The 20,757-nt window shown below is 42.3% G+C and overlaps 1 protein-coding gene across 1 annotated transcript; it reads left to right on the forward strand.

Moving 5' to 3' along the window:
• The first annotated feature begins 8,416 nt into the window (after window positions 1-8,416).
• On the forward strand, window positions 8,417-18,689 carry fam131c (family with sequence similarity 131 member C). Its single transcript, XM_076741688.1, has 6 exons — window positions 8,417-8,638; window positions 10,329-10,411; window positions 12,257-12,341; window positions 16,852-17,088; window positions 17,314-17,403; window positions 18,043-18,689. Exons 1-6 carry the CDS (start codon window positions 8,608-8,610, stop codon window positions 18,312-18,314), a joined length of 798 nt encoding a protein of 265 aa, XP_076597803.1. The 5' UTR covers window positions 8,417-8,607; the 3' UTR covers window positions 18,315-18,689.
• Window positions 18,690-20,757: the final 2,068 nt, after the last annotated feature.

Raw genomic sequence — 20,757 nt, forward strand, 5'->3', positions numbered from 1 at the left:
CGGGGGTTGAATGTGTGGAAGTTTGTGTCTTGTCATTAGGACTGTAAATGACAGGGATGCATGGAGAGACGGAGAAAGAGCGGGGGGAGAGTGAGGCCTGGTGGTGTGGGTGGGGGTGGAGGGGGTGAGCTGGAGATTTGAGCCGTACCAGGGCTTTACTGCAGGCCACAATAGCATGTGTGGTGATTGTGTTGAAGGCTTGGCGTCCAGGGCCAGAGCCTCCCCCCGTGGACTGTTGTGTGTGGGGGCCGCGGCTTTCGCTTTCAGAGCTTTTCCCCTCCTTCTTGTGGCTTGTTAGATGTCTTTGTTCTCAGGGCGAAGGTCAATTTGAAAAGAAATAAGGAAGAAGGAAAACATCACCATGGCACTGTTCATGTATGACCTCTCCCTATACCACCGCCCTTCCATCTTTTTTTGTTTTATGTTCTCCTGGCAGCTCTCTGTGTCATGCGCCGATTCGAAAACCGGCAACGCTGAGGAATTTACATCCTCGCTAATTTTAGCAATGGGTTCCTGACCAGAAAACACATCCTCCAATTTCTGTCTATATTGGTCTCCCTGCGTCTTTCCGCTGCTGTTTCTCTCACCAGCGCTCCAGGGCTTTGCAGATTATTCTGCTCCCTAAGTCTTCTCCAAGAATTTTCAACTAAAAGATTTTGCGTGTCCTCAGCCAAGATTACACTTTGAGCGCTGCTAAAGCTTCTCTCCAGGTTTAATCCATGTAAAAACAAACTAAGCTCCTGGAAATAAATGCCTTAATGAACATTAATGAATAAGACAGTGAGGAGCAAATAATTATTCCCAGCATCTTGCATTTCTCAAACTGTGCTGCTGGGATCTGTTTGGTATCAGCACAAGACGACACGAGGGCGAGCAGAGAGCAGGAACACAAGGCGCTGTTGACACGAGCCTCGTCCTTCTGCAGACTCTTTGTATATTTTGAAACGCCGGCCTAATTCACTCCATATTCCTGCTAATGACACTGCTGATGTCACTCAACACATAAGAACTGTCACTGATCCGGTCTGTACAAGAGCTCATAAACATCTCAGTGCTGCTGTTCCAAAGGGGCTTTTCTGGCTGTTGCTGTTTTCAATAAGGTTTTGTCAAGAAGACACACATCAAAGTGGACCAACAGAGACCAGTTTTATCCTCCTGATTCTTACCACAGCAAACCTAAAATCATCCTGTAAATGTTAGTCTAAAAGCTCTGGTCCAGCAGACAGCAGGGCTGACAGAGCTGCAGAATGAAAAAGGCCATGCTAGTTTATATTTCAGAAGTGTATTGAGGGAAATATACAAAAACTTTTTGCTTTAGGGTATGAAGTTCCTCTAGAGGTCTGGACATTACGTGGAAGTTAGTCTGAACAACATATTTTATTGAATTATATTCTTATTTTGTCTTATTTTATTGAGACATGGTAGAACAAAATGGACAAGAACGTGGATACAGTCTCAACTGAAGCAGTCACAGGAGGGCACAAGACAAATACTGAAAATGGTCTCTGCAACCACAACATTAACATTGAAAACAGTTTAACCCAATCGATTACCATCTGAAATTGATGTTGAAAGATGGTATTTATACAGTGGCAGAAGAGTTAGTCATATCCTTTAAGATCAGATATACAGGTACAAAAACAATGCAAAACAAAGTACTGACATGTCACACAAATAAAACAAAGTAGTGCAATTGCAGCAGTAAAAGCAGTTTGTGAGTCACTAAGGATATTTATGTATACGGGATATTATATTATTATGTAGTTGTGGTGCAAGTAGTCAGACAGGCTATGGTTCAGTTAATTGAGGTAATTGGGTATGAAGTGACCAGTGCACTTATACAATAACATGCTGGGAAAATGCTCCACTCCAAAAAAAAAGTCCTAAATGTAGCAACATCAGCAAAATGTACTTAGTACTGAGTCTCACAATTAAAAGCATTGAATTTTTACTCAAGTACAGCACTTAAGACATTCCACCACTGCCAACCTTAAAAATGCGCTGATATGTGTTGAGGAGAGGAACCCTGATGGTACGGTACACCAGCAGAGTACCACAGGGTTGAGCGGCAGCCACGCTGAGAGGCCTGCATATCCTAAAAACATCAGCGTCAGCTACTGGCCAAGTATGTTGACACATGCAAGGAATTTGGCCCTGGTTGTCTGTAGCTCTTAATATACTTACACACATAGAGCTGAAAACAAATGTACAGGAAGATTCAAGTACACACATGCAGCTGAACACAGACAGACTAAACAAAGATAAACATAAGCTTTTGGGTATTATCTTCAGGTAAACATACAGTTTCTACAGTATTTACAGGTTCTGTATACTGTGTGACCATGTGGTCTGGTAATGTGCTTTACAAGCAGTGCAGAGTGTATGGCCGTGAAAACAATGGTGATATATACAAATTATTTTGATAACTGATTCATTGTTTAATCATTTTTCAAGTAATAGTGACAAAACATTCCAGTTCCTGCTTCTAAGTTGTGAGGATTTGCGGCATTTCTTTGTCTTATGTGACTGTAAAATCAATGCCTTTGGTTTTCGGACTGTTTGATGATAAAACAAAGGAAATCAGGACATCTATCACAATTTTCTGACATTTTAGATACCAGTCAAGTGATTAAATGAAAAATAAGTGCTGGAATAATCAATATTAGTTGCAACTATAGAGTGAAATTTTATACTGTATTTCAGCTGAAAATCAGACTCTTTTTTTTAAAGTGATTCAGTACAGTCAGAGATCTTTCGGCGCCACCATCTAGATGACATCAGCGGTACTGCAACTGAAGTCATCCAGCTTTCAGCCGTCATGGTAGTTCCTTCTCTAGTTTTCTGGAGCACAAAGTTCACTTTTAGCCTTTAACTGTATGGGTGGCAGTGCATCTCCTGGACTGGTCCATATATGTGCCTCAGACTATATCTAATTAAATGTTTCGGGGGTTACATTTTAAGCAAACTTCCCATCAATAAGAAAAAAGCACTGAAGCGCTGTCATGATTTGATTTCTCTTGCACAGCAGGATGTGTCTCTCTCTCTGTGACTTTATGGCTCTTTTTTTTCCTGCAGAGCTATTCTTTGTCTCAGGGCCCCCCTCTCTGAATTTCCGCCTGTCTGCATATGTTTTGGAGGCCATTAATCGTCCCCTGTGCAACATGCACCCCAGCAGATAATTACAGTCATTAAACCAATTAGGGAGCACATGGAGGGGAGGCATCAGTCAGGCCCCGAGGCCTCCCACTCCTGTTCTTCTCTACCAGGACGGCCGAGGTGGTCTGCTGAAACTCTGGCAAAGCCTTGAATAAAGCAGGGAGTGAATTACTTCAGCCCAGCTCTGGATTAATGCAATTTCCTGTTGGTGTAGCCTTGAGAGACCTTGCCAACTTTGCTGCAGGGCAAGCAACCAGAGCCATTAGCCAGCAAAAGTCCTTCCCATTTTCACATCCTTTTTCTTGCAGGGCGAAGCAGCCATTTAGGCTGGTATCATCAAAATATGTGTTCCTCAAAGCTACGCCGGCTATTTTGGTGCTTCTGTGGCAAATGCAGAAAACGAGAAAAAGAGATCAGAAGTGGCAGGAAAGGGAGGGAAGAGTGGTCAATCTGCAGACAGTGGTTTTCAGCTCGCTCGGTCTGTCATGTGATGCTAGGGCTAATATTATGGTTTCATTGTGCCTGACACAGTGGGAGTTCTGGCAGAAGGAGGCCATAACACACAATATGTACAACTGTGATTACTTAGTTATTGAGACAAATGGCACTGAGACTTCCAGTCACCGTCCACATGTGCAGGCAAAGCCACAGAAAGTCCCTCACACTTCCTCACAAAGTCTCGCAAGTTTAGTCATGTTGGACAACAAACTATCATCCGTTGTTTCGGCGAGAAATTTCCCAGCTTTCTTCATGTTGTGCTTGGCACGTGCGTCTCTGAACTCTGCAATGAAAAGCAAAAGTGAAAGCCAGCAAAGAACAAGGAGCTCCACAGAGGTTTTCTCTGCTCGCTTATGAATGACAAGTAAAAGTGAAATGTAGATCTTGTAATGGCTCCAGAATACATAAACAAAGAAAAACATATCAAATCCTGCAGGTTGAAGATAAGATCCTGACAAGCACATTCCGGCCCAAACAGGTCTGCAGCCAGAACTTCTACGTACACATTCATTCCAAGGCACTGGGATCAAGTAAAGATGGCAGGAAATATATCCCACCTCAGCTGTAGAGGTGCTCTTCAACAATTTGGGACAAAAGTTCGTTGAGAAGATTGAAATCATTCTCATGTTTATTCATTAAGCACAGAGCTGAAGAAGGGAGACGATTAGCCTAGCTTAGCATGATGACTGCACGGGTCAAAAATCCACCAAGGGCTCCCTGCTTAACATGTTTTTAGTTGTTAGCTGCTCCAGCTGGAGACACTGCACAGAAGAACTGGGCAGATGAATGAACTGTTCATCGAGAAATAGTTTAGCTTACTGCCAGTCTTTATGTTAAACCAGGCTGATTGCCTCTCCACTCCTCCTTTTGCCTTGCAGCTAAACCCCACCATTAAAACCCCACCATTAACTTCTTTTTTTTCTTTAAAATAGTTGTGATTGTTATAGTTGTGAGCATGTGACTGGTCTATGGAGCATGAGGTACAGAAGGAAATAGCATCCTTAATCATTTAAATCTTAACACGTCTGAATACTTAAATTCCTTTGAAAACTTCTGAATGTATGTTCATCGCAGAAAATCATTTTCAAATGAGAAACTTTATTTAGTCAAATCAAAAAAAATTGAAAAATCTAATTATTTCTTTCAAGTCAAAAAAGTCAAGCTCCTCAAATTGGATTAGTTTGATTCAGACTCCAAAGTTCAAGATGTAAAATTCAATCTATGGTCCGGATCACCAAGAATAGGCTTTTTTCACTGTAGACATTTTGACTTTGCTAGCAAGAAAAGCAGGTGAAATGAATAACATGAACAGTGGCTCAGTTCCATCAAGTGTCCCAGTGAGCCAGCGGGCACAGCACCAGGAGGCTGGAATTAGCTCACATGAATGGAATGCAGTCGTTTTAATGTTATCAATTCCACCTGCGCTTTTCCTGCTTTGACAGGCTCTGCTGTGAAAAAGGTCTACAAGCAGCTGAGCCTGAGTGGAACACTTCAGACCTCCGTCCTATCGGGTTGCATTCTGCCAGTCAGGTGATCCAACTAACTAATCTATAAATACAAGAGGAAGACCTTTGTTTGGTTGCCTGGATGTCTGAGTTTGGCTTTTCCATCTTGAATTTTGTTGTCTGAATTGAATCAAACATATGAGCGACTTGAACGCAGTGACAGCGGTCAAATTCTGTTTTCTGCTTTCAGTTTACAATAATATTTTAGCAAGATTTAAATGACAGTATTACAACTGTTACTTGCTTTCATTATGAGGTGGCCACTTTGGATATAAACCAGAATAGCAGCACTCCAGAAGCACCAAAGCTCCAGACTCTTTGACCTCACTTTCCTATTATATTTCTAAGGCTTTTGCTATTTGCCAGACAAGCCTTCATCAGAGCCTCATCTGGGCTGATTTTGTTGTTGCATGTGATCCTACAACCTCAAGTGGAGCTACTGCAGCCAAACCATGTTGAGTTTTGGTATAAAACCTTTGACTCTTGTTCAGCTTGAGGAGCTGGATGTTTCTCGGCTCCCTCTGACCGACAGCAGAGGACTGTGCTGGGCAGCTCCAAGTGTGAAATGTGTGTGAATGTGAAGCAGGGTGGGTCTATAAAAAGCATGGTGGTCTGTCAGCTTGACCTTGTGAGTAGTTTAAAATATACCTCCAAGTAAGTTTCTTTCCTTTTCTTACTTATATCAACGTGGGAAATTCCCACATTTCACACAGACGGCAACAAAGAAAAGTAAAATTTCGCTGGAAGCAGAATCGTTAACGTTTTGCAATTAGAGAATCAAAGCAATCACTCTTGTACTCCATCATAACTTGACAGCATAAAACGAAAACAGCGTTTCATGTATGATGTGCAAACAAATGGCAGGATTTGAGAATCCAGCATTCAAAAGCATCCAGCTCCCTCTTTGCCTCAAGGGACCACAGAAATGATTGTTGCTGAATGTCTGTGGCTTCCCGATGAGGAGCATCACAGTGTATGTGTGTATGTGGATGTTACACATTCCTCCTGTTCCTTTTGCTCTCTTCAACTACTGGGCAAAAACCCACATTCTCATCTGATCACATTCATTTATATTCATGGAACATCTAAACAGACCAGAGATTCAGTCACAAATATGGAACACAAGAGAGTCAGTTTTATGGGCAGTTATGTGTAAGAATTGCATGCGAGGACAGAAATGATTGCCCGGGTCGAGACATGTTGAGGGATTCAGATATGAAAATCCAACAAAATCAACAGAATCGACTTTTCTGCATCATGAAAAATGAGAGGCAGGCCCAGAGTCTTGTGGGATTAGATAGGACTTTCTCCTGGTGGACTGAATTAATGGTGGAGCCCCTTTCCTCTGCACTCACAGACCCTCTGTGCCTTGTTTGGTTTAACAATACATTTACAAGGATCATACACACGTGCAAGCTTGTGACATTGCTTTCCAATACACACCACATGGGATATGTGCTAATAGAAGTGTTGCACTTTTGCGTTTTTACCACAAGAGGTCAGACTGCTCCTAACCAGCCCTGTTCTCTGACATGATGAGGATTGCTTCTCAGCGTGCACCTCAGGGACCTAAAAGAGTCTGAAAAGGTTTCAGAGATGATAAGAAATGTCCCAGCGGGATTTCACAATTCTTTGAGCTTTTCCATGAGTTTCTTTGGGGTTTTTAGAGTCTCCAAAGAGTGTAAGTGAACATTTTCTAGCAGTCCCACAGGCCATTCAGTGGTCCTAAAAGAGGTTCCAGGGTCACCTCAGGGTCTTCCAGGGAGTTTCCAGACATCCCAAGGTTCTTGAAGTGGGTTCCTGTTTTTTGTCTGTTGTCCAAGGTTCCTTCAGGGGGGCTCAAGGGGGACCCCTGTTTCTTGAAGTTGCTCTATGTTTGCTTCAGTGTGATTTAGCGCTCCTTGAGGAGATTTCAGGAATTCCAGTAGCTCTTGATGATGTTTTGGGCTTTTTAAGAGATTCGCTGTACGTTTATCATCACTTCCTTTTGTTTTTTTCATTTTCAAACCTCTTGTTCTCGACTCTCCTGTCTCTGGAGGACACATTTGTGATTATCGTGAAGAGAACTGCTGAAATTAAGAGTATATTTATTTATCCTGAGAGCAAATAAAAGAGAAAATTAACCTTAATCAACACACAATACGGCTCTTTCTAACTGAGCACAAATTTCTGTTCATGTTGATGTCAGAGTGCTGTGTTTCACTGATTCTATCAGAGCCATCCTCCCTGTCCAGCTATCAAATAATGTCCTTTCCCCTCTTCTTCTGGACAATTAGTCTATAGAAAAGCTTTAAAAATCATGGAGCTGCTTGGTTGTCATGGCAACAGGATTTTCCCCACGATGGAGGCAAGGGAGTGTTGGAGCAGGTGGTGTCAGCAAAGTCCTCGTTACATTACTCCAGCATTCGCACCAAGAGGACAAACAGGGACACAGAAGGCCGTGGAAGGAATATTGTGTCTGATTGCTTCATTACAGGTGTGTGTGTGTGTGTGTGTGTGTGTGTGTGTGTGTGTGTGTGTGTGTGTGTGTTTATGTGTCTGTGTGACAGGGCTAAGAAGGTCACACACACACACACACACACAAACACACGCACACACACAGCATACCATGTAAAGGTTTGAATGCGTGTGTTATCAAGTTTATATGTCTGAGTTTTACTGAATGTAAGCAAGTGAAAACTCAAGATTCTGCAGAAATATCATGTAAAAGCATAATATACACCAAAATCTGTTTAATAAATACCACAAATATAAGAAAAAAAAACTTATCTGATTGATATCTATCTATCTATCTATCTATCTATCTATCTATCTATCTATCTATCTATTATATAAAGTCTGAGAACAAAGACTGACTTAAAAAGTAGTAGCATACTCTATTTTTAATATGTATGTTCGGTGCAACGTTAGCACCCAGTAATACACTGTATATTAGTAGTAGCATGTAAACATTACTGCGCACTGTAAAGGTTCTGAGCTGTTTCCATGTATTGAAATAGAACTAAAATATTCACCACAGAGCTCCGTCATCAAACCGTCCAGTCACAGTGAGTCTCTTATATACAGTGGGATGGAGAAGAAGAACAGAGTGGGAGGAGAACAGAAGAAATAGAGGGGAGGGGATTCAAAATCGTCAGCAAACAGGCATTCATGCTTTCTCCCCGATTTTCTCTCTCTCTCTCTCTCTCTCTCTCTCTCTCTCTCTCTCCCCCTCCCCATACTTTGTGTCACTCTCTCACCTCTCTCCTATACAGAGTAGTCAGCCAATGCATCAGCTGGCATCCTCTCTCTGACTTCCCCCCTGCCTCACTTCTCTCTGCTCCTCTGCTGACTGATACATCTGCCTCTTTATTCTTCCCTTCCTTGCTCCCCTTCTTCCTCTCCTTCGCCCACTCCTCATCCTCATGCCACCATGGTGAACAGATAACTGCCCGGCCGTCCTGACACCATGGGTGCCTGCTTCTGCAAAGGTCACAAAGGTCAGTGCGCGAGTCCACCTGTCTATGTGTCCAAGTCTGTGTGTCTGTTTGCGGGATGTGTTGACAGTTGCCAACAAGTATTTGAGGAGCAGGACTGTTTCAGGAAGTTACATCATGCTTTCGAGGCATCGCTGTTTGTGTGAGAATCGAATTAAGACATCTGTGAGGTGTCGACAGCGGAGATAGAGGGTTAAAAAAAACACCGCCTGAATCATATTTTCAGCCTGACACACTTCATAATGTGATGTGAATCCATCATGGGAATGATTAGCGTGAGAAGTGCGCAAATCCTGCCATGAAAGCTTCACCCAAAAACTTATTTTCATGTGCTCTTTCACAGCTATTCTTGATCTGAGTGAGTCCGTGGAGATTGCTTAGGAAACAAGACTTGGGGGCATGAGGTTGATGAGAGAGATTGTGAGGATCAGCGGAGGACAACGGTGGCTTTAGGATATGACCGCTCCATCTGAAGCTCATATCTAACTTGTCGTGACTTGAAGATGTGACTTGGGTTGTAATTTTCTCTATAGCATTTGCTCTCTGTCACAGCTTTAGATGGGAATATGGGTTTGTTGCATCGCAAAACCTAATGATGCCTCAGCTGGCAGCGGGGCCTCTTTCAGGAAGAGCACAAGTGCTAAATATGTGCTGCCAAAACAAAAGATCTAATGACAGAAAAAGTTGTTTTTGAGGTGCACCTGCTTTCTGTGATACCTCCAAACAACAGTCTACTTGTTATTTTCTCAGCACGTGACATTTAACATCACATCGGATCCTCACACATTATTTCCAGCCTGTATCTGTGATGCAGTCTGACAGTGTTTTATGACACAAAGTCTGCTATTGTTCAGGAAGAGGCCCTTTTAACACGGTGGAGGGTTTTGAGTGAAGCGCTTTCAAGCTAGGAAGAAAAAAGGAAGGCAGATGTGAGGCTCCAGACAAACAGATAAGAGAACAGCAGGAGTGTGTACGTGCCTGCATGTGCATGCGTGTGTGTGTCTGTGTGTGTGTGTGAGGGAGACAGAGAGAGAGACTCAGGGTGGGATTCATCCCCACAGGGACAGTGGATTGGCTCAGGAATCATGATGGGTTTCTTGACCTGCTAATAACATCTGATGAGGCCGGAGACCAGATACAACCCAGTGCACCAGTGTGAGTGTCTGCGTGTGTGTGTGTGCGTGTGTGTGTGTGTGTGTGTGTGTTGGTGACCATGACTTAAGTAAATGGAAGGGTATCACGCCTCCTGTTGCTGTAGCGTTTCTATAGCGACAGCCAAGTATCTTGACGACATCTCCCAGGGGAAACCCCAAGTGTCTGTTTGTATTCCTGTGTGTACAGTATATGTGTGTGTGTCCACTGGCCTTTCTAATAATGTTAATTATCCATTGCTCGGACCGTTTTTCATTTCCTCTTGTCATTCATGTGAACTTCATCACCATCAATTATACAGCAAATATGCAGAGAGGCTCCAGTTAGAGGATGTATGAAGACTCAGTGCTCTCCTTCCCGCTGTCTGTCTCTCATCCAACATGTATGAGCCTCGATTGACCCCTGGACACTACAAAAAGCTGGGTTTTGGCTTTGTGGGCCATGACTCCTGCTTAACACACACACATCGACACACACACAGGAGAGACCCATGCTCACAGAGCTTGAATTTAACAGTGCTAACGTGTTTGTTTCCCCACAGAGCTCCACCATCCCATGACGGCACTGCAGGACCACACTGAGGAGGGTCAGGAGGGTCAGGAGGGTCAGCCATCCTCTGTCCAGGTGAGTTAAAGCCCTCATCTTTGCTTTGTAAGTTTGGGGATAAAAAAACAGAACTGTTTGCATTCCCAATACCGTTACTGATTTGGGTGAACTGACCCTGTTTGTCGATACAGTCCTGCTGATTGAAGAAGAGTGAAATAAGAATAATATTTAATGGAGGGTTTTTAATTGTCCATATTACCATCTCACCTCAGACTGATGTGGAAACGTTAAACACAAACAGCATGGCTTGGATTTTGCTTGTAATTTAAGCTAATTATCTGTCTATGATATGTTTACTGCACAATGAGATGTACGCAGGAGAATCAGCTCCATTTTATTTCACACCTATCGTGCTCAGTCTGCTCCACAGCCAGGCACCGTCACACTCTCTGTGCAGGCGTCTGCATTTTACAAAGATGATTAATAATCTCGAGGCTTTGTCTATATTTGTGTATTTTAAATATTAACATGAATGTCACCAGCATTTTACAAACTCTCAAATATCCAAACAACATTTAGTCTGGCTGGTTCAGCTAGCATTTATGTTTTGTTTTTGCTTTTTTACCTTTTTGACTTGTGTTTGATGTCATTTTTACTTTTATCGTGCACTTGCACACTGTGTAGATAATGTCTTGTAGCTCATGTCTAACCTCCAACCTCCTTAGTATTGCATCAGATAATGTATACAACACTTGTATTAGATTATTCATAATGAGTGGAGTAAAGATGAGCTAACATGCAAACCAGTTACAGTAATTCACTAGCTATATAAGAGGTTGATGTCTAGCTAACTGAAGGTAGTGTTGCGAGCTAGCTGGACAGCTATCAACAAAAGCAACATGGAGGTATTACAGCCACTGAAAAACAGAGAAATTTCAGTTGAAAGTTGTTGACTTTTACATGAATTACATTTACACCCAGCCTTTTTACAACACGTTCATTTTTCTGTTTTTGCTACTTTTTAAAGCATTTCAGATAAAACGAATTTGATTTATAGAGTAAAAAAAAAGCTGTGTCTTAGCTGGAGGGACCGAGGAATTCAAAAGATCTCTTGGTTTTGCAGTGACCACACGTCTGGCAATGAAGCAGCAGTCTGATTATGTGAAAAACAGACACGGCATTAATTTGCCCGAGAGAATGTTTGGTTTTCATGGTTAGCTCATTTTACATTCAAGTGACTTTTAAGCAGAATTTTATCGTCCGTCAAACTCAATTTGGACCAGATGCCAGCTGTTTGAACTATGCCCCATAACTTAATGTCTTTGTTTCCAACAAATTTGAAAGATGAAGAATATTAAACCAAGAGAAATCTATGTAGAGCGCAGTTCCCCTTTCCATTCTGATTGCAGCTACTTGCAGCTAAATACCATTCAGGTTTGGGCTTAAAATACCTGACTTTGATCGCAGTTCATTCAGTCTGAGTGTGCATGCTGCAGGATTTCCATAAATACTGGCTGTTACTGTCATTATCACCATTTTTGCTCGAGAGAAAAAAAGCAAAAAATGAAATGTGTGGCTTGAGTCATCACAGACGAGACGTGATTGCCAGAGGATGCAAGCAAATGTGCTTCTGAGTGTGTGTGTTTGTGTGTGCGGTGAACAGTATGTGTGGATGGGTTGTTTTTTCATGTGGAAACCTTATGCTGGAGTTTTGTATCATACAAAGGTTTACCTGCTCCTCTGTCATATGAAAAATCTCTCTTTAGCATATGAAACCCATTTAAAACCCATAGGAAATGAATGCAGTGTCAACAAGCTAAAATGAAGCTATGTGCTTTGCTCCCACTGGAAACACAAGCTTTCACCTTCCATTAATGATCAAGATATGATATTCTCCCTCTTATTGTGCATCACGTTGTTCAGGATGGCCAGAATCCCTCCAATGGCGGCGTTGCAGATAAAACCAACGGCTACGACATCGGCGAGCTGGCCACCTCCTCTTTAATGGGTGAGACAGACACACAAACAACAGGTCTAGTTCATATCGTGCTTCATTATTGTGAATCAAATGTAGACTGGGAAAAAAGCAAGCTGGGGAAATTGCATTAGAAAGCATGTGAGGTTAGTAATGTAATTTCCATCTCCTTCGTGCCCTCTCGGTCTCACACATGCTGTGACACCAATATACCCAGACAGGCATGAGTGAACAGTCAGGTACAAGCACAAATTTGCCTCTGCCATTTGATTTTGTTCCCTACTTTAGAGTCTGACTTCCTCTTCTGTTTATGTTGGTGCCTCCTGCTCTTTTTCATGCCCTTTCCTCCATCCTGTGTCTGTCCGCCTCATCACAACCACTTCCCTCTTTCTGCGGGGGGTTAATTATCTGAGTTAATGTGTTATGCCTTGCTGAACTGAACTTTTTTCCAGTGAAAGCTCCTTTATGACCCTGACAGTGTAATTATGAATATGTCTGACAAATGCAGACATCCAGGCAAGCTGCTGACAGGCTGACACCTGCTTTGGGAGTCACAGAAGCACTCGAGTAAAAAAAAAAAATTAATAATAAAAAAGCTTTTTAGTATTTACTGAGATTTAATCACTTGTCACTCATCACTTTAATTGGGGGAATCGATGCCTGTACAGTTAGGCAGTCACAAAGTGCAGCTGACAACCGAACTGCTCAAATGAGATCACACTGTGCAAACTCGAATATTATTGTACAAATATAATCGTATTTAGAAGAATAGCATAGAGATGTTATTGCTTCTTTTATTCTTCATGTGAAATGCTGTTTGATAGATGTATCAGGCTGATTTGTTTTTCATTACAGTTAGTGGCTGAAGCCCTGCCAGCGGCACCGAGAAACCGAAATGTTCATTATGTTCCACAAATGCAAGACTGGTGGACCGAACAAATGAATTGATGACAGTTTTGTTAGTCTGACAGCCTCATGGTGGGATCAAACGTGCAAAGTTCATGAATTAAAGCATCCTCTGGGGAGGATGAATGTGAACGTGCTCATTCAATTCCACGCCAATTAGATTAGGAAAGTATACGTTATATTAGGTCAGATGGTCACCAAAATTATTAGTATTCATGTTATTAGGACTGTGAATATTAACAGTAACTTTATCGCTAATCTGCCCAGCAGCTGTTCAAATATAATTCATTTTGCATTCGTGTTCAGCCTTGCTCGCTGCATGGCTCCAGGGACGACAGCGCTGGTCTGTCACTTGGCCCCCCACTTTGGCAGAGTTTGGTACATAAATTCATGGTCCCCTGACGACTCGCTGATTTCCTGACTTTTCCCTGTTCACCAGCAGCAGGTTAACATTTGTGGCATTAAGTGAGATGCTGTGGGATAATTGCTATGAAATGTGATGCAGATATTCAGGCTCCCATGAGGATGAACTGCAGCAATGGGTCCATGATCAAACAGTTAGTCAGAATTCAAGTTGCCTTACGGCCTTCATTACTGTTATTTTGCTCAGTTAAGCTCATATTATAGAAACTGATCACTTTTAGTGTACAGCTCTGTGTTTACTTGCTATTTACTGTGGCAGATTGATGAGAACATGTCATATTCAAAACCAGGCCTCTCTGATAGAGAGTGGCTTAACAAGGCCTCATCTGGGTAGGTCATGTCATCTTTGGAGGTCATACATGAGCACAGTCTCTCTGTTTACAGCCATTGTTCGGGTGAGGGCGGGCTGTTTTTTCACGACAGTCATTGCAGCTTTGATTTCTTTTCTGTTTTTTTTTTTTTTTTTTTTTTTACTGTTTCAGTCTACCAATGCTTGGAATCAATACCAGTCGCTTGCCAACTGGCAGATAAGAGCACAATTTTACTCCCTATAGGATGTGATTAAATGTAATTTTCTAGAATGATTCCCACGTTGGCTTTTAAATAACTTAGCTCTGAGTACAGCTCCTACAGGTTTTATGAAGCCCCGTGTTTGTACATCTATCTGCTGGTTGATCTGCAGTTTCCTCACAGCAGGGAGTCATGCTTCACATAAAGCAGTGCATGTCTGTCCTTACAAAGTGACACAGAAAGAGACTGTTTCCAGCAAAAAGCTCAGATATACTGGCTGTACACTAAGTGCTCCTCACCAAACAGGAGACACACTACTAGCAAGTGAACATAGTGGAGCATTAAGGAGTTTCCATTTCCCACTACAGAGGAGAATATTAGACTTCCATTTGCCAGCTGCTGAATGTGTTTACAGGCAACTGATAACGTCATGGCTAACTGTTAACAAGTCTGTCCTATCAACTTTATAAGGTAATAATATCTGTAATGTTTGTTTACAGCTTTTTCTCTGCTGCCCGAAGTGACCAAGCAAACAGCTTTTGCAGGTTTAAGTTTCATCCTACAGTCTGACTGGGCAAACTCATGAAAATGTTTTGGATGTTCACACGGGCAATGCAATCAGACCTCCACCATAAGAGCACCATCAGGCCTGCCTAGAGGCAGTCAGTTACACGTTAGTCCCAAATTAGCACCATGTTTTTCAGCCTCTTCGGGAGCTGACAGTGTCTTCTGTGAGGTACTGTGTCAACCTAATACGATTTGGTCTTTTTCACACTGCAGTATGGACACAAAGCCCCAAAATGTCTAATTTGAAAAACAAATGGGATTTTCCTGCTGTGTGCACATACAGTCACTTAAATAGTTTCCTCCCCTTTGACAGTCAGCCAGAAGAGAGCCTCATAAGAGTGTCGTCACAGTGTAAACACAGGGTGAGACAGCAGTGGGTGTCACAGTGCACAATGAAACAGGAGTCTCTAGGTGTTGAGCTCAAATGAAAATAACAAGTCGTGATATTTTTCTCGGTTTCAATTACAGCACACTGCCAACTCTCTCGGCTCCCTGCTTTTATTTAACTGTATTCATTTCTTCTCCTTGTTTTTCTTGTCTTCTAAGCTTGTTAACCTGTCCTCCTCCCCTCCTCGTCTTCTCATTGTTCTGCCTTTTCTCTTTAATCTATCTTAACCTTTCCTCCTTGTTCTCTCTCTGTGCCTTTTCAACCTTTCCTTCTTTGTCCTTCTACATCTCTTTCAGTTACCGGTTCTGCAGGATGACCTCGGTTTGCTGTCACTTTCACTTCAATTATTTATTTCCCCGGACCTTTCTACCCTTGTCTCTTATGATTAAAAGAAATTATGGCTCACTGTAGTTTTGCCCAGTGATACTACAGGTTATGAATAATGTATTACTGTAGAGACACAGGGACACAGTACCTCTATTAGATACTTCTTGACAAAAGTCCATTTAGACCAAACAACAGAGCCGTAGATTGGAAGCTTGGATCTGAGTCAGGCTTAAGTTACAATAATGAGGCCTGACTTGACTGCTGTGAGACACCCCAAATACTTGACTTGAAACTTGAAAAGAAAAAGAATTATGTCTCAGGTTTTGACCTGAAATCCCAGAATAAAAAAAAACAACCTCTTGAATTAATCCAACTTAATTATTAAGGAATGTTAAGACAAAACAGGAGGCAAATCCTGAAAGTCAGTGGAGGGACTCAGCTGTGTGAGATGTGTCGCTTGCTAGCTTACAGCTAATGTCTGCACAGTCGCTGTTTGGAGCAAATCAGCACTAACTGCACAAATGATCCAGCAGTCAGATTCACACAAAGGATGCTTCACTTTCTGTCTGTGTACCTACAGTATGCTCTGAAAGGACTGGGCCTCCTCAGTTATGTGTAGAACAGCTTAGAAATGGAAACGCTGCAGTAAAAGTCATTTAAAATCGGCACTCAGAGGTCTGAAGGGCTTGAAACTGACGTGCAATTTCTTCACAGACTTGTGACTTGACTTTCACCCCAAGGACATCAAAACAGGTTTTAATGAGGCCCCTAGTTAACAAAAGAGGCTGAAATGACCATCAAAACTACAAAATAATAACAAATGCATTTGTGTTGTGTCACTGTTCATAAATGGAATTTTTCATTTCTGTAAATTGTGAGAGAAAATATCTTTCATCAAGCTACAACATGATTTTTAATTAAGTTTCTATCCAGTGAGCGGTGCACTGTGGAAGTGATGTTAGTAATAAATAACAAATTTGTACCATTTTCTCCAAATCACCTCGGGTGCTGTTATGCTCTCATTTTCAGCATGTTTTCAATATGTTTTCTGTGGAGCTCTACATCAGAAGGCAGCAGAAGAAATCACTCTTTCATGCTTCAGGTTATGCTAATCAGGCTTCAATGCTCACCTTCAAAGTCTGAATGAATGTAATATTTCTTCTGAAGTATAACTATCTCATGACTTTGCTCCCTCTGTGTGTCTCCTCTTTCCGTCTGTATCCCTGCCCCTTACTGTGGCATTTAGTTGCCCTTCTCTTCCTTTCTGTCACATTTATTGCAGCCTGTCATTTTATCTTTCCTGAAATTATCTCCTTCTTTCCTCTGCTTCCACACTTTCTTTGCATCCCATCTTTTCAGCCTCTACCTTTTATCTAATCCACTTTATCAAGATGTTTCTCTTTTTCTCCTCGCCTTCTTTAGGTCTGGTGGCCACGATAAAGGAGCATATTACCAAGCCGACAGCGATGGCCCAGGGGCGAGTTGCTCACCTGATTGAGTGGAAGGGTTGGGGTGGAGGCGGCGAGGCCAGGGGAGGCTGGAACGGGGCCTGGGGTAAAGGAGGTGGAGGCTGGGGGGGCATGGGGGCCGAGCTGCATGAGGATGAACAATTCTACTCCCAAATGACGGACGAGATCAAGGAGGCTCGCTTTGCTGCAGGTGAGACAGAGGGATGAATTTAATTCAAGAGAAACAGGCTGTGGTCAGTGGAGATGAAGTAGCACTCCGATCCCTCTGGACATGGTTTTGCGTTCACCTTGGTCGTGCAGAGGAAGCATCTACAAAAATCAATGGCACTTACGACCTCCCATGACAGTGACTCAAAGCAGGCGCACTGATTCTGTTTGCAACATAAAATGAGTTTGTGTGCCTTGTGTTTCGCAGGAGTCGCAGAGCAGTTTGCCCTGGCTGAGGCAGCCATGAACGTGTGGTCCATGAACGACAGCTTCGAGCAGCCCTCCACCAGCGTGCAAGGTGTGATCATGTGAAAGGATCACACCTTCATTCCTAAAGTTTCTCCTTTATTGCACAACAAACTTTGCAGATCTGCTGCATCTGAATACAAGTGAACCAAATGATCAAAACGGTGAGGTAGTGAGGCATGTCTGCTGGAATAGTCTCTGTCTTGGTTTGGCTGATTATAATCTCAAGGTCATCACTTTACCTTTGAATTTCTTGATTAATACCCTACTGGCAAAATGATATTTGTGTAAACTGAACAACTAAACAAAAGCATTTATCCTTTTTTATATATTGTACATTTAAGTTCCATCTGTGAAGGAAATTCTCAGCATTTCATTATTTCAATCTGTATTTTCATACAAAAATAGCTTTCACTTGAGATTTACAGTCATATTTCATCTAAGATGAAACCTAGATGCAGAGCAGCAGCTGGTTCAAACTAACGACACCTTTTTTTTCATCCACTTCATGCACTGAGAACATCTGTAGTGTTTCTATAATATACCAGTGTGAAGAGCTACAGCGTCTAAAATCTCTACAACCTGACAGGACTCAGCAGTCACTGTTTGTACTCATGTAGGTCAAATCGTTTTTTTTCAGTGTTTCCAAGAAGCAGCTGTTCTTACTGATACTGTCACTGTCCCTCCTCAGCTGCACAGAGCCACTTCTTGTCTCAGTTCCTGCTGGACAGTGGAGGCGTCACTGTTCCCCAGCACCTGTACAGCATCCACGCCCAGACTTATGGTGACAACAGGGCGGACCACCTGGTCCCTCCGCCGATGGTGGACTCCACTTCCCCGATGTCCAACACTCAGCAGGACAGACATCGCCCCTTTGAGGACAGAAGCAGTGCAACTGCACAGGCTGCTGTCCGACACGTAGACAGCAGCTCTCTCTCTGAGGATGATGTTTTTTATAACTAGGCTTAGCGGGAAAACAAGCCAGCTATCTCGATGGCAATCTCCAAAATGAACCTTGCTGAGAGGACTTGAGCCTCAGCCACCAGCAATGACTGATACAAAAAATCAAGGCAGGCATCTGTGAGACATCTCAAGAGGCAATTCCTCAAATGGCTTGTCTGGAAAGGCGTCAGCGCCTGGTCCTCAGATACAAAGACTCAAACTGTATTTTCTCCCTGGTTGAGGCATATACTTTTGTGAATGTACATAGCTTCCCTGTTACCTTAACATTTTCTATTCAATGTACATTAAATTCTTTCATATTATATGTAGAACTGAACTGTGAAGAGTCAAATGACACTGGTGTAAATATCTTATTAAAAAAAAAACATCAGTTTTAAGACATGTGCTGTATGATTTTGTCCAATTCTGTTGTTTTCTTTCACACTGATTAAATGAACAGATGAGTTTGAGTTTAGGGACAATGATGTGAAGGCAGTCAGAGGAGAGAAAATGTCTCCAAAGAAATTGAAACTGCGACTTCTTTGAAATTTCTCATCTGAATCTAGAAAGAAGAACAAGCGTGTTGTAAAGAGCCAATCATCTGTCTGAGCCGCATCTATGATTAGCTATTATTCACACTTTCTCGCCTGAGAGCAACGGGTGCATGAGGAGCGGTGAAGAGAGGAGACGAGTGTAGACAAACAGAAAGGGGGAAGGACACAGAAACTGTCAGTGTACACGTGGCTGGTGTGCATTTTTGCATGTATGTCAGCTGTGTGTGAGAGTGAGAGATGGTTGGAGAGTGGAGGTGTTAGTGTTAGCGCAGAATGAAGCTGTGCCGTGCTGTTTCCCACTTTGTTACCTCTGAATGGTGTTCAATTGATTTGAAAAAGCAAAAACAGCAGCAAAAGGCACAGCTAGAACGATCACCTCCATCGTGAAACAAAGCCCTTGTGCAGAACAGTCGGCTGATTCGAGCTTTAATTAGTTCTACAGTGCAACAATGACAGCTGAAGAGGCTTTGCTCTGTGAGGAAAATGTGACTCAGTGGAAAAGTGACAGATAACAGTCTGAAATTGGACAGTTACACTGTGACAAGCTGCACGTTATTGCAGTGTTGTGTCTTGTTGGTGTAAAGGTTTAAGGTGCCAGAGGAATACTGTACATGTATAAAGGCAGAATGTTTGATTCATATAGTGTCTGAAGACAACAGGAAACCAGCAACTAATGGGGACTGGAGCTGGTCTTCAGGGGTGGGACTAGATTAGAGTTCTGTTGCTTTGAGACAATTAAGAAATACTTGTCCTTTTTAGCTGACTTTAAATTTTGTTGGAGAATGAGTTGAACAAATTGAACACCTCCTTAAATGAATAAGAAATAAGTGTGATTTATCAAAGCATTCCTTTGAGGATAATTACCGTTTATTAAAACTGGAAAGTTTGGCGTAGTGGCGTCAGAATGTTCCATGAACTCAACAATCACTCTGATAAATCCGATGTTATCATAACTGATAGAAATTATGAACCACAACTATGAAAACACCATCCTTTAAAGGTACACTGTGTACAATACGCTGGAAAAACGTTCAAACAAATGAACATTATCAACAGTTCTGACGTTATGTCAAATACATCTTTTATTGTCTTGCAGATATCGCCAGATGTTAGCATGCTAACCAGCTAGCTGTGGCCCGTCCTGTCTCATAAAACCACTTTGTACCTCAATAGGTCTAATAGTATGCCTTCCCTTCATTTCAGCTGGGAAATGGCCTCTGTAGGTGGCTGGAGGCTGTTTTCCCTGGGGCTGTGAGCCCTCGGCCCGGGCAGATTAAAATTAGCTAATAGGGCCACTGGATGCATGGCTTACTGAGCAAACTAATTAACAGGAGCTAGTTGCCATAGCCAAGATGGCTACAGCAAAGAGTGCAGTGAGCAACAGGAAGCGGTTACTCTGGTGATATGCTGCCTCCTATTTGTTTTCAGTGACCTTCCATTGTGATTGGGCAATATTTTTTTTCCTGGGAGTCAGGAGGATATTGGCAGGTTCCTTTAACAACTCAAGTTATTCTTCTTATTTTATTTTGATTTGCGATGTTTATTTTATGATTTACATTTTTCACATCAGCAGTTACAAGAAGGTGGACTGCAAGACTGCAATCAAGCTTTGATTAAGCTAAGCAGGAACCTCGTCACTAACCCTAACCCCATCACTCAACAGTTTACCTGAAAGTTTCTGTTTTGTTTATTGTAGAAAAATGAGCCGATCCGGGTGAGTACTGATGCAGTCTATGTGTTCCTCTCAGTGGGGTGTTGAGGCGAGCACTGCTGTATGTCACAGTGTCTTTTTTTGATCCTACCACTGGGCGGCGTCAGAGCCAGAAATTTTCAGGTGCAACACAGTAGCTTTGACTTGGGACTCAATTTGAGAGGGTTGTTGTAATACCTTTAAGTATAATTCAGAGAAA

The sequence above is a fragment of the Chaetodon auriga genome, chromosome 10 (assembly GCF_051107435.1).
Source record: "Chaetodon auriga isolate fChaAug3 chromosome 10, fChaAug3.hap1, whole genome shotgun sequence".
NCBI classification, from domain to species: Eukaryota; Metazoa; Chordata; class Actinopteri; order Chaetodontiformes; family Chaetodontidae; genus Chaetodon; species Chaetodon auriga.

What these genes read in the sequence shown, in the direction of transcription:
- fam131c (XM_076741688.1), top strand. Translation starts at nt 8,608, where the DNA reads ATGGGTGCCTGCTTCTGCAAAGGTCACAAAG. An exon ending in GTCAGCCATCCTCTGTCCAG is followed by an intron (nt 10,412 to 12,256) that starts GTGAGTTAAAGC and finishes CACGTTGTTCAG; the next exon opens with GATGGCCAGAATCCCTCCAA. An exon ending in GGAGGCTCGCTTTGCTGCAG is followed by an intron (nt 17,089 to 17,313) that starts GTGAGACAGAGG and finishes TGTGTTTCGCAG; the next exon opens with GAGTCGCAGAGCAGTTTGCC.